Here is a 15,322-nt window from a genome sequence, read left to right on the forward strand (position 1 = left end):
TTCAAGTCTAGTTCATACAAAATACCATTCAAGTCTAATGCAAATTACGTTGCTTTCCATTTCTACAAGGAGTTCTTGTCACGTGTTTTTCAACTTGTGAGATGCGTTCATTCATTCATTAGATTTGCTTTTAAATTGTGAAGTTATCTTCACATACACATATATCAAGTCTTTATGACTTGATATATGTGTATGTGAAGTTATCTTCACAAACACATATATCAAATCTTTATGAATTGATATATGTGTATGTGAAGTTATCTTCACATACACACATGTCAAGTCTTTATGACTGCCTAGCACAAAATTCGTGAAAGTCATCACGATGATTAACTTTTTTGAGTTATTTATTACTGGAAGTTATTTCATTATTGAACATGGCAAGCTATGAGGCTTTCAGGTACATTTGTAACACCTACAAGTAAATGCATATTAACCTGTTAGATGCATGCATTTCCGATAGTGATAAATTGCCTCCATAACCTATGGAGTGTAGCTAGACTTGGCTTTTATAACGGCTTTTCCAACAAACATGCATTGCATTTGCGCTTACCGCCTGGAGAATACAGTTCTGTGGCCCAGCCCTCGGCTGTTTTATTCACAAAGAGAGCTGTGAAAGTGTTGTTAAGGCACATGTTGCGGAATGTGTCATGGTGAGGCCTGGCTATATTCGGAGAGGCATGATCAATGCGATTGAGAGCACAGGTAACTCCTTGCTGAGGAAGTTTCAGGAATGATTTTGCACACCTCGTATTCATGGTCTTCACCGTTTCCTCATTCCCATAGTCAAGATAGGCCACTTGCAAGGTGCCATCCGGATTAACAGCTGTAATAAGCAACTTGAAAGATGGGCTTAAGCTTGAATAATATATACATGTATATGGTTTGTAACTTTTATTGAGTGTTATAACCTAAACAAAACAGTTCTTCAACAAATCTCTAAACTAAACATACTGACAGACAAGTATCAGGTCGCCACTGATGCTTCCGATCAGCTAATTATTAAAAGTGAAATACAAATTAGTTTGGTAGGTAGCGGATCGATTGTATTTTTTAATTTTTTAAATATATGTATGAACTTTTTGATGGAAGCTTTCAGTAAAAGATTCTTTTCATCATTGGTCATTTGAGGTGTTTACTACTGCCACACCTGACAGTTTTTGTCCAAAAGCGCTTACATTTCAAACTGGCCGCCTTTTCAGTTGGGAGCCCCTCAATTCCTAATTACCTGTATTTTGAGCAATTTCCAGTACTTGAGCAATGCATTCTAGCAATAATCAGTTTATGCATGAACAGTTTAGGATGAAATATGTATCAATTGAACTAACTTTGACACAGCATTACATACAGTTAACTCTATTGATGGTAGAAGAAAAAGCCAGTAGATATGACAGAATAGATAACGGAGATAGCAGATGTATTAGCTAACTGTGTTCCGACATCTTGCTACAACAACTTGATGATTTAGAATACGTTGAGAGTCCCAAGTCTTCGCTGCTAAATTCCTAAGTTTTAGGCCTCATGAAATTAGATATTGAGTTCAATTCACAACTTGGGATGTTTGATAGCTTCATTCCTTTCACCCAAAAGATGTTGGTTTAGCACTCCTGTCTGTAGACCTAGAGGTTCGGAGTTCAAATTCACAATGAAGCGGATTTTTAGTTCCGAAAACTTTATCACTATAACTCGACACACAATCAGCAAACACAGATTTATATATAGAAGAAAGATTTGAGAAAGTTTAGAAATATTTGATGCAGATAAAGAAACTTCCCCTTGGACGCATATGAATCCGCTTTTACTAAAACCTCTATTAGAGCAGATGTTGTGCAAAAAGACAATAGCTTGAGCAAGCATAAATTACATTTGTCCTATTTTGTTCTACCATTCTAGACATAATAACCCTAAGGCATTATATTAATTAATGATTCTCACATCATTATCATATGACAATTACATACATTCTGAGCCCACTTTCGCTACTATTATTTTTATTACTGTGTCATGTAGCTGTAAATCACAAACTGTAAACCAAAATTTATATAAAAAAATAGAAAATTCCAAATTAGCGAAAGTTAAGGAATCAAGCGGTTAAATTCACAGACCTAACTTTCCTACCATTATTATCTGTCATTTTGCGATTGATTTTTTGCAGCAACTTATCTGCTGATTAAAAATACCATTGACAGAATGCGGTGGCTAACATCATGTTGAGCATTTTAACACCAACATGATATTACCAAAACTGCCTTCGATGATAATTTTACAAGTGCTAAAGACCAAACACACTAGACGATTTTATCGCGTGTGCCATGAAGAGCGCTGAAATATCGCTGGCATGTGCCTAAACACACTTGAACGATTGACCAGAAAACCATAACGTGGACACGCGCACAAACTGCCAACAAAAGTCATTAGTTTAGCTAACATTAGTTTCTTCGGAGTTGTTAATAAATTTAAGTCAATATGGCGCCTTCTAAGTAACAACGTAAACACCTTCCGCTTTTGTTATTAGGCCTATCTCACTTTTATGGATTGTTCACTACAAAAAGACATAAGAAAAAACGATTCTTGACTTTTTTAACAACAATATTTTACAATTTTCATATATATATAGTTTACTTTATAGTAGTTTTTTATTTTTGATATAATAAATATTTACTATTCTCAAGATGGCCAACCTGTGCAACGATTGACTACCAAATGCTGGTTTTTACCGAGTTTCTTTGTAATTTTTGTGTGTTGTGTCGTACAGGACTGGGTGTGCTCTTATTAAATATATGAACAATTCAGTGTTCGTTTTGATGATGTTTCAATCGTAACAAAATAGCAAAATGTTGTTGCTGTACGTTGATGAACATCGATACAAAAAAATTTCCAGCCATAGAATTGCATTCCGGGAAAAAAAACCAATGGAAATTTATCTAGCCGGATAAAGTTAGGATAGAGAATGTTTAGCGTTACCGCTCTGCATGAGCTCGCTGAGCTAAGTCTAGTGCAGATTAGTTAGTGCCACGCAGCGCGATATCGCACTAAATATCGCTTAGTGTGTTTTCGCCTTGAGGCTGCTTGGGATAACATATACTTCCACTTTATGACTGGTCAACTATCCGCCAAAAGTTTGCATGAGAACTCATAATTGCATAAAATGGAATTGCATAAAATTCCAAATCTCTACAGCATTTGTTGAAATCAAATGAAAACTAACTAGAAACACTGAACAGCTCTGATCTGAAGCGATTTCCATTATACATCACTTGAATTTTTCTCAGGCGCCACAATCTCTGAAGTGAATGCGAAAAGGCAGAAAAAAATATTTAAAAAAAGGCATGGCATAAACAAATAACAATTATTCAAGTTCAAAATTAATGCAGTTTGAGGTAAGTCAGGCTGTATATCTCGGTCAGATCTAAAGAAGATAACGATTTGTGAGTTTCTAGCCCGCAGTTCCTAACTCGGTTTGAAAACTGTGTAACTGTGTTGGCGATTATATGTAATCAGTAGTACCATGGACGTAATGGATTTATTTAATAGAAATATAACTGTTTTGTAGCTAGACTAATATTTGCTGAAAAGTCAGGTTCCAATATGTATTTAATAGAAATATAACTGTTTTGTAGCTAGGCTAATAATTGCTGAAAAGTCAGGTTCAAATTTGTATAGTAATTAGAAGAAAAAGTAAAACGGTTTTGTGGGCAAGCCAAAACCTGCTGTAGTCATACAAAATAACCGTTTTGCAATGTAGTACATACGTAATAGTTCGTAATAATATTATCAATGTACAAGCTCTATTCATAAGTATACTAAAAACCATTTACAACAACAGTCTACTACAACTACTCAGTGCAACTAGCATTTGTAGTTGCGTAGAAACGACCTTATTAACGCGCAGTTATATTGTAGGCGCCGAAATTAATTTACGTGTACATTCCGCAACCGATTTAGGAATTGCGGCTAGAGACTCACAAATCGTTATCTTTTTTAGATCTGACCGTATATCTCTACCACAATCTCTACACACTGTCTGCGTCCTACGCCTTCATTAACCTGTATTCAAAGTATAGTGACAATAAAAACTCTTCAATTGATTTATGATTATAACACTCATATGATATTTACTGTATTCCTACGTGGAAATGTCTGCAATAAAGATTAATCATAAGTTTTCTTGGCTGTTAAATGAATTAAACAAATTAAAGTCTAGTTAAATGTAGTCTTTCTTATGAGAATATTTGATCGGGTGTAACACCATTTAAACACGTGAAGCCATGATATCAAATTTGTATGCAGATGTTCCACTGCACTAGTTCAACATGTTTAAGATGTTCTGCTCGAATAATAGCTTAGTTTATACTCACACTTGACTCTCGCTCTGTACCACTGATTATCAAAACTGAATTGTGCTAAAACTATATCACCGACCGCCGCAGATGGAGACAGTGCACTTTTCTCGCACGCTTCCTGTATCTCTCCCATCATCTTCTTAAATTCACTCTACAGCATACCAATGAGAGTTGCACTTTGGGAGGTAGTTGATAGGAAACCCAAAATGAAGAAAATAATCTGACAAAAGTCAAATTATAGATGTAAGTCTACTACAAGTGTCACCACCAGGTTAATTCAAATGACAAAGGTTTTGCTAGTTTTATCACAAGCAGTTAAAATTGGTCAATAAAGCTCACATGTCACAAGTAGACAGGTTATTGAAACAATTATTGGCATATCTATGTACATATATGAAGATCAGTTGAATACTAAATGCCTGTATATGATGCATACTTAAACAAATGTATTAAATATTTCTTGTCATTTGAATGAATGAGGATAATGTCGAAACAATTAACAAATAAGATATACATATACATGTAGTTCCATATTAAAATACAAGTCTTAAATTTTCATTTAATACTCAACTTATTAAAAGCAGCAAAAATATTGAGGTGAATAATGAGGATCTTACAAACTGAAAACGAATCCGGTGTTGCTAGCTTGCCGATCCGGCTCAACAGCCATAATCTCAAGCCATGCAGTACCATTTTTAGATGATCATTTATGCAAACATGTCACAAATTTCTCGGACAAAATTCTAACACTACAACCTGGCTAGCGGAGAGGTTTACATCTGGTGCTAACATGACTTGGCTGTAAGGCGTAGAGTCTACTATTTGAAACCATAATAGCGAGAAATACCAACCTCAGAGCCAACAAGCTTGAGGGTGAAAGAGTTAGCACCTCTGACGTCTGATACAGCCACCTCATCCCAGAAACCATCTGTTATAAATGGCTGTGATGCCATGTTGTTTTATCTGCATTAATATTGAATGATCAATTTAAATGCAACGGTAACACAACAAACTAAAACAGCAAATCAAAACAGTACAAAATCTAAATCATTTTATTCAAATAAACAGAATTGTGTCCATCCCACACAGAAATTGTGACAAATATTGAGCATCTAAACATAAAAGCACACAAAACAAAAAATAATTGTTAATAATTAGCAAAATACATGTATGCAACAATTTTTATTGTAAGCCAACACAAAATTCAACCAATAACCAAGTTACCATGATCAATGGAATTTATTAGCATAGTAGCCCTATAGCTCGAAACAGTGGGTGCAAAAGAAAAACACTGTCATTTTGCAGCTTGGCCAATGGTGGACCCCATTCTTTAATATAGAAATATAGTTATCAGAAATATCTGAGGCGCAATGCGCAAGAATTTCGCTAACAGAAATACGTTTAGGTCACTATTTACAATTTTTTTTATACATCCTAAACCGAAAATAAAAAATTTGGAAACTGAATTTATTCGGCGAACTCGGAGTAAAAAAAAAGTTACATGTTGTTGTGGCAAAATGCTTACTCAATATCCTGAATTTATTGCAACAAAATTTTAGGTCGATCTGTTCACTCTATGATCAATGAGGAATGTTTTTAAAGGTACTACGACTCGCCATTCTAACGGCTTACCTGCAGAATGAACAATATATACAAGCCATTATAAAGGCTATCTGTAGAAAGTGTTTAAATGCATGCAAGTGCAATTTGATAAGTAAAGATAATGTTGCTATAAGTTTAGTTGTTGCGTTGGATACTTGATTTTTTTATTTTTCTACATAACTGCCAGACAAGCCAACACAATTCTGCCATCTTGGTAATAGTTTCTTGGTCCCTTCAGCATAAAATTCTGTAGATTGCTTTCGCGAACACTCGCTCACAGTAGCTTTGACCTCGTAGTGAGTCTCCATATGAATACCTCTAGTATAGGGCTGGAGCACAAACGAGATGATAGCTTCTCGTGAAAGATGGAATGTATCGTTCCAATGTGGATGCTTAATGATTCAGCAATTTCCTTTACTTTTATCCTCTTGTCTGCCCTGACGAGTTTGTTCACAGCCTCTCAAGTTGGCTGACGTGACTGCTTTTGGCCTACCTGACCTTGGTTCATCTTGAGTAGAGGGCCTTTCTTCCTTAAAACTGTTAGCCCATTTGAAAACTGTTTTGGTTTAAACAACTGTCATCATATTGAGTGTTCATTCTCCTATCGGTCTGATTCCTTCATTCCACAAAAATCATATTACAGCTCTCTGCGCAAACAAGTGAACAAATTTGTAAAATGTGAAGCCTCAAAATTATTAAACAGGATTACAGCGTGAAGACAACACTAAAGAACATAATTACAACAAATTATGCATGTATCACAATAATCTTTTAACTTATAAAAAAATTATCTTTACTTGTCAAATCACCCTTGTATTTATCGAATTTCGATACATACTTTTCGGCTAACTGGTCTGAATTTTGGGAAGATAAATTTAAACCTTGGACGGACGAAGTGATGTTAATGTCGCCTATATTTTGCACTCTCCCTCAGGCAATGCGACATTAATGCCATCGGCATCAGTATTTTGCTACAATTTTTTTTACATACAACGAAGTATCAGACCAAGTTAAACAATTAACAACTTTGAGTAAACCTATTAGACTGATACAATCGTTACTTATTTAGATGGTGTAACTTTTGATTTTTCAAAAAAAAAAAAAAAATGGTGGAGTAAGAAAACAGACTTTGATACGCCGTAACAATGGCTGCTACTCTGTCATACACTGCTACCAAAGAGCAATCTTCATCGTTTAGTTTTTTAGAAAACCTACTACTGATCACTTTTTATTCCTGATTCATACAAGTTAAACATAATAGATGCCAAAGCGGCAGTCTATTACAGGTGGCGTTCAACTAAAGGGTGGTGTTGTATTTTTTAATCTTTACCCTACAGTGGCGTTCTATTATAGATGGCATTCAAATAAAGGCAGCGCTCAATTTGAGGCTTTACGATATATATACATATGTATATGCTTAGCAAAAAGTCACTACAAGTCTATTCTGTGTAATCATACTCGTCAGATGACAATTAGCAAATCTTGTCACACAATTGTACGAAACAGAGTTGTAGAGACACTTAGCCAATTATTATTTCCTTTTGCCCATATTATTTCGCTGTTTACATTTTCGGTGTAGAGCTTTATTTAGCATTTGAGTAGTACTGAGTATATATACACATATATGGTGAGACATGGGTTATTAAAAATATTAAGCGGCATGTTTACAAAACTTAGAATTAATCAGATGGTTCACATAAGATTGACAACATAGGACGAAAAGTTGACATTTTCCATATTATCTACAGAATTAAAAGAACAGCAGATAAACTGAATGCATCAAAACGCTAAAAAATAGTAAACAACACTAAGTTTTCTTGCAAAATATATTACACATGTGCACATTTACTACACTTGCCAATCTTTATTGGCAGTCGCTTGAAATATGTATGTTCAGCACACTTTAACTATTAGAAGAAAAACACATGCCTAGACTCTCCCAAAATGCTATAAATATATGTATAGATAGCATGAACTTGATTAAACTTATCACGCACACAGAAAACAACAAACACCTTCCTTTAAAAGTTAGAACAGTATATGTTGTATATTATGTTGATTAAAGATAAATTTTCGGTAAAAAACTTTGTTTATTACCCATACAATGCCGGGCATTCACCTAGTTAGATAATAAATTTGAAAGTCAATCACAATTCACTGGCAGTCCAATATCTTTTGTTTCACAACTACGCCATTACAAAATTGCCAAAAAGTGAAACTATTTGCATAAAAAACTACAATAAACAAATAAAGCATATCAAGTATCCTTGAATAGATTTTATAAAAGCCAGTATTTTATTTTTGGTAGTTGAGTAGTTTGATGACTCTTGCAATAAATACGCTGTCAAAGTTTGCTGACTATCTACCATAGTTAACATTATGAAATACGTCTATGTGAGCAGAGGAACTCATGCAAAACGACAAAGTAACTTTGTGCCATGACATCGCAAGTAAATAAATTGTTAGCCTGCCCTGCGTGCAGTCATGAACCAATCCATGGTATTCCGCCGGTATAAACACCGCTGCTGACAAGTTCAATGTGTAAGGAACTTGAGGGAAATAGGAAGAAGGAAGATTACACAATCACACAAGAAAAAAATATCGTGCGTGATTGCTGTTTTTCAACTCTTTCGCTACCACAAGCCGCGTAGTACAGCTCGGCAAAGCTTTTGCGTATGGCCAAGAGCCGCGTTGTGCGGCTTTAGTAGGCTTTGTACAAAACGTTTTGGATTGGTGAGTAGTTGATTAATTAACCCATCATATCTGTTCTTGAACGAAAGAAAACAACTATCTAGATGGGTTGAGCCAATAGAAAAAATGTTTGCAACCCATCATGAATGTACATGTAGTTTCGCTTTGCAAAAAATTCTTTTGTATTGCAATTTTTTTTTAGCAATGACCAGTCGCATCAGACTCATCACAGCTACGAAAGTTACACTAAATGTAGATCATTAAACTTTTTATTGGTTTGTATTGAAATAGTACTACTCAGGGTGAATATTTTATTTTCAACAGAAATACTAATGCCGTAAGCTGTAATAATATTAACAACTCATCCGACTCGGATATGCTCACAGTTATGCTCGGATATGCTTTTTCGGCAAAATGGCCGAAAAAGTGTCCGAGCTCATTCTGTAATACATTTGTGCCATTCTTATGGTATCAGCTGATGTAAAATTTTATGCTGATCAATGAGGTATTGAAATATTTGTTAAACAACATCTGGTTCAAAAGTTGTGACAATTTTTATGCATCCTTTTCAAATATTACATTTTAATGACAACGTAATTATGTCCCAGTAAAGGAATTATATTGGTAGCGAAAGAGCCGAAACTTTAGAAAGCGAAAACACCGTAAAACCTCTAATTGAATGCCACCTTTATTTGAACGCCACTTCCAATTGATTGCCACCTCCAATTGATCGCCACCCTGAGAGAAGGGTTGAAAAATAGATCGCCACTCTCCGATTGAACCCCACTTTGACATTATTTGATCTTTCAGAGCCCATATTATCAATTGATCAGTAGAAAAGGGTACACAAAATCGTATTAATCATGAATCGTTTATATCAATAACAGTTAATTCTCTTGTTGTCCAATTCCAAAGCTTTTCGTTTTTTTCGTTAAAACTTTGAAAGCAACACCGTAGCAATAATCAATCACGGCCTCAGGCTAGTAGTAGCTCTCTGTTTAACGCGGTCTTTCTACTTCGAATTAGACATCTAAAAATCTGGCTCAAATTTACGATGGTAGATCGAACTTGGAAAGCAACGCCATAGAAATAATTACTAACTGCCTCAGGCTAATAGTAGTTGCTTGTTTAATGCGGTCCTAATACTTCGAAAGACATGCATATAAAAACCGATTCGCGAGTTTTGGAATAAAGGTTATACGTTTAGCGAGCAAACTTTTAGCACCAGTGCTAAATGGAGCATGTGAAAGTTTTGCTCTGCCAAAAAATTGTTTGGATGCTATATCGACTGGTTCAGAAGTGCAGAAGAAGAATTGAAGCAAGAATATATTGTGGAAGGTATTGGACAACTAGAAGATGTTTGTTCCATCAAAAGCAACAATCAGAACGCAACTATCTGAGCAAACTATGGAAATATTTTTTTGTTTTAAAAACGTTAATTCTTGTTTCTGCATGTAATATAAGTGTGGTTCGTTTATGTCACTTGTTCATGAAAATATATTTGTATCATTTGACAGATTATTGTTGTATAACTTATAAATATGGAGATTTATAGCATGTTATTTAATAGCATTTTGCGGCTATCTTAACACGGCTTACAATAAATCGATGCCCATAACTCCACTTCTATTGCACATAAAAAGCTAGGTTTGGCTGCAAACTGTAGCAAGTGAGTGCAATGAGCTTTTACTCAGCGATTTTAAATATAGATATAAAATATTAATGTCTTCAAGTTAAGAATGAAATAAAAATTGAAAATGCCAACAAATTGCAAAGAAGGACACAGGCTATAATATCATCGCAGGTCTATTGCAAGCAATAGATATCAACTGGTAGAGATATTTTTCAGTTTCGTGATGCATATTTATTAAGTGATCTTTGACAAGTTAGACGTAAATTAGCATATTTATTGCATTCAAAATGTTTAATATCGGTCCACCGGAAAGAGGGCAAAATATAGGCGACATTCGCTTCACCCGTAATAGGACTAAATTTATCTTGCGAAAATTCTGATGAGCTATTTGAAAAATAGACCGCCAGCCTCTATGTGAACACTACCTCCAATTGACTGCCACCATCGGAGAGAGGTTGAAAAATAGAGCGCTATGGCATTCAATTAGAGGTTTTACGGTATATGCTGAAGGTAATGTCGATGAGAAAGAAAAAAAAGGTAATTATTTAAATTTAAGTTTCATTTTCCGTGAAACTAAGCATAAAAAAAACGTAAAGCATCAGTGAAACGTGCATGAACAAATCACTAAACTAAGTTATTTGAACTGTTATCCATAGTTATTCAAACTGAATACAGGTTTTGTACTCAGCAATATGTATTCCAGTCTGTTTCTTGTAATCCTGATTTGTTACACAGTCTTGTGTTTCGACAAATGTAACTAATCATTACTCTAGCGGCAAAGTTTGAAAGGTGACTTTAAGGCCGATAGCAATGTAAGTATACAAGTATCATTACAGAATTTTATCTGCAGAGATTGCATTCAAGCAATCTCTGCAGACAAAATTCAGGTCTCATCATTACAAAACCTATTATAGTAGTTTTCTACTGTACAAACTAACTCAAATTAAAAAATTCTTCCATATTACTGAGACCAAGTGATTTTGTAGGTGAGATGCTCAACGCAGTCATATTACATTAAAAGTGATCTTTTTAGTCAAAATAATTTTAACATTCTAAGTAGCTATTTTGGCCAATTTCGATATTTCTCAGTATATCAGACGTAGTTTGTTTTATTTTAGTAAATTAATATGAGGACAGCTTAGATCATTTTCTACTATCGATACATTCCTAATGTCAATTATTTTTTCGATGTGTTTAGAAATTACATTGTCATCTAATTTGTTTTGAACAAGTTTAAATGACAATTACTGAGCATGCATAAAACTATTGCAGAATTGTGCAATTTAAAATAAAAAGTATCATATTGTTGTGCTATGGTATATGCGCAGGCCTTCCTATAGCCTTCCTTATAGCTCCAGAGCTAGGTGCACAAAAACTTATCATCAAAACCCTGGTGAAGCCCACATAAATAAAAACCGTGACAAGAACACATCGAAGAAAAGTTATAGCCCAAATCATTCACGGGGTATTACAAATAGTAGCAAGTATATTACTATTTACAGGCGGCTTTTGATAGCACTAGTCTTAAGATAAGTAACTGCCCAGATAATTAAAACACTCGTAAGAATGGGCGCAAAAATGATGTTTAATTAATTGTATGATACACAACAGAAATTTTTAGCGATTTTCAAACACAGACACCTACTGTTACTTGTGTGTATGATACCGGTTGCTTTTTGCGGATTATAAAGGGGTTATTTACGTAAGAGCCGTTTTAGTTGCATGTAGGTGTTTACGAAGTGAACCAGAACCGCTTACTTGAAAATCCAAAATGATTTACATGTCGACTTCAAAAAAGAAAGCAAAACAGGCTTGCCTTCAACACCGACGCTATTTTTAGATATTAAAATAGTTTTAATAATTCAAGGTACCATCTAACTTTGGCTTATCATCGTAATTACTTATACATGTTACTCGATTGTATATAATTAATTGTGTATTTGCGAAGATCCAATGAGTTTTGAGCCAAACGAATATCTCAACTAGCATACGTACGCTCCGTTCAAAGCTTCAACTACGAATGACTAGTGGAAATTTGTACTTACAAACGCATGCGCTTCGGCCATGACCTCTCATAGTCCCGAAACCAGTCTTGATGTTGATATCTCACTGGAGTACGCCGAGCAATGAAATGTTATAGGCTCAAAATAAGCAGACCACTGAGCACCAAGACTTTGGTTTTAAACCGCCAGTTTTTGTAGTTTCTTTTATTCATGGAAACTGGTAACCATTTAAAAAGTCAGTCCCTCACACACATTGTGAAATTTCAGTTTTGTCTAATTCTGTCAAAGTTTTAGCTTTGAGGTTGTATCAGTCTATCAAAGCTTTAGGAGTAGGAACAGACCTGCCAACATACCTGCCAACTCTCACGCAATCACCCCAAAGAAAAAATGAAAATGCATGAGATTTTTGCCCCAATTTCCACAATTTTATATATACTATTATTGATACATCAATTGCCCCAAAACAAAATCTCACGCATTGCCCCACTCTTGGGTTGGCAGGTCTGCCTGCCAACCCTGGAGTGCGGAAAGGAGTGGGTGTCTATTTTGGGGGCAATGAAAACGCGAGGATTTGATAAGTGGGGTAAATTTTCATAGCGTATAAAAACACCACAGCGAAAGATAATATAACTCTATATGGAAACTACATGTCGTGGAGGTGTAGGTTATGGATAGATGAGAATGCCACAAATATGTTTATACGTAGTTGTTTATTAGTAGTAAGTACATGTATATGATTACTACTTGAAGATTGGTGCTAAAAAACAGGTTTGCTTGGGTAAAAGGGGCAAGTGCGTGAGATGCGTGAGTCTCACGCCCGATGCCTGAGATTTGGCAGGTATGAGTAGGAAACACTTTCTTGTGTCAAACACTGAGAAATTGAATAGAGTGTTATATATCAAGAACAGCAACTAGAAATGAGGACAACAAAAGTTGAGGGCCATTCAAGTTGAGAGCTGTCAAAGTAAAAAAAAGATTAGAGTTGGAGGCTAAGAAAAATAATAATACAAATCAAATAACATGCATAAGTCATTATATTGTACCACAGTATATAAATTGCAGCAAAAAGTCTGAAAAAAGTGGTAATCTATAATTTTCTGACTATTTTGCTGAAAAAAGAGTGTTTCTAATAGTGTGCAACATCTAAAAGAAAATCTTCTTTGTCATGTAATTACAAGCTAGTCACATTCGGTGCCATTAGCTGAGCAAGATACCCTCATGAGTTTTGGATTGCTGCTGAAATACATAAGTTTTTTTGAAATGAAATTCAGGGCCTTTTTGTAAATGCCACGGCTACCAAATTGTGTTTTAGTATAAACATTTTTTGGAAAAGACAAATCCTAATTAGCACACATTAATGTAGGAACAAGTGGTGTGCATCATGAAATTTCAAGGTGAGGTGGAAGTATTTATTTTGTGGTTTTGTTTCTCTTGCTTGTATATACAAAGATAGAAGGAGTCATTTGTCTGTGTATAGACTTATTGCATGTTTTCCGGTGTTCTGCGGCCATTACCCATAATAGTGCCGTGTTGACTAAACCAGGAAGGTTGGTTAGTAGGTTTACTCTGCATGCGTTGTGTTACAATTGATTATTCACTACTTTCTTTTGTTCTGGCGTTCTAGATGTCATCAACATTAGACATCGCAGGGAATTGGAGCTGGGTAGGCCAGAGTGACTACTAACATATATCAATCTCTGCTTTCCGATAATCTTTTGAAGATAGGATAGCAGTTTAGATTTGTGATGGTCGTGTCTTCATTTCAATATCGATAAAGAAATAATCACTAATGCCAGGGCTTGCAACAGCTTGTACATACAAGCTCTAGGATATTGCCCTTTATGTGAGTCAAGCCCATCAATTACCTGGATTAGATTGTTTGCCGATACAGATGACTGGAAGTCATTGTGAAGGGCCTTGTGTTCAGCATCAGATTTGTAGTTTTCTAGTCAAAACCAGGACAGTTCATGTCACCAACCATTGTAGGTTGGTTTTTACTATAGTGATCAATTAATTTCTGGAAAGTAAGTCTAAGACAGTCTGACAGCCTACGTTCTGCCAGTCTAAGACTGGCAAGACTGGCAGAATCGTAGGCTGGTACTTATAAGTTTACACAACATTTAAAGGAAACTAATGAGACAATTTTTAATTAGCTCATTTGAGACACCTATGATAGCAATGTATATGTAGTTATATTTAAAACTATATTCTGCCAATCGTGAGCAAATACAAGTTAAAATATTTGGCAATGGAGCTGCGTAGCACTCGATTTTGATAGTAATAGCCAACGTAAATATGGGTGAGTGACAGGGGTGAGTGACAGGCAGCCTCAAGGTTATGTACATCATATTGGGCAAGTTTGGGCACATCTTTTTTTTTAGCATTTTAACTGTGATAAAATTTTATCAATTTTAATCTTGAAACATCTTAGTAGTCAGGCCACTTCAAACATCAAAAACAATCGCAAATGATAGAATAATACCTATAGTTTCTGATAGAATCAACTAAAATTTTGTTAAGGTAATCTTGAAGCAGGCGATGTTGTAATTCACAGTGAAAGTAGAAAGTTAATTGGATTTGCATGAGGCAAAACAGCAATTGGTGTAGAATAGTTTTGAGCTGATGTTTCTGACCCACCGACCCTGGAGGTCCTTCATGCTGGGCCATTTCGCCTAAATGCTTTGGACTTGATTTTCATGTCTCTTGTGCTACACCTTTCACCACTGTTCATCCAAGTTAACTGTTTTGTTTGTATTTTTTGTATTAACTTGTTTTATTTTGTATTCTTTATTACAATTTTAATCCATTTGGCAGAAAGACTGCTGGGATACCTCTAAATCTCTGATTTATGTGTTTTAGAAATTCCAAGTTTTTGCTCAATTTTTGATTGGTCAAACTCTAATTCCTGATTTGGCAACCAGCCTGAAGGCACTGGCTAAATCAGGACGGTGCATGCAGCAATCGTCAGATAAGAATTTCTTGACTTAACGCAATGGTTGGCTCCTATTCATCTGGGCCCTATGCAATGTAAAGTGACATTGAGTTTGCAT

General features: G+C 35.2%; 1 protein-coding gene across 1 annotated transcript in view; it reads right to left on the reverse strand.

Moving 5' to 3' along the window:
* Positions 1-5,296, reverse strand: part of LOC137385851 (tudor domain-containing protein 6-like) — a 52,957-nt gene extending 47,661 nt beyond the window's left edge. The window contains exons 1-3 of the mRNA XM_068072425.1: positions 5,195-5,296; positions 4,359-4,494; positions 554-826 (exon numbers count right to left, since the gene is read on the reverse strand). Coding sequence (XP_067928526.1) covers positions 554-826; positions 4,359-4,494; positions 5,195-5,296 — 511 coding nt within the window. The remainder of the gene's footprint in view (positions 1-553; positions 827-4,358; positions 4,495-5,194) is intronic.
* Positions 5,297-15,322: the final 10,026 nt, after the last annotated feature.

Source organism: Watersipora subatra, chromosome 1 (genome assembly GCF_963576615.1).
Source record: "Watersipora subatra chromosome 1, tzWatSuba1.1, whole genome shotgun sequence".
NCBI classification, from domain to species: Eukaryota; Metazoa; Bryozoa; class Gymnolaemata; order Cheilostomatida; family Watersiporidae; genus Watersipora; species Watersipora subatra.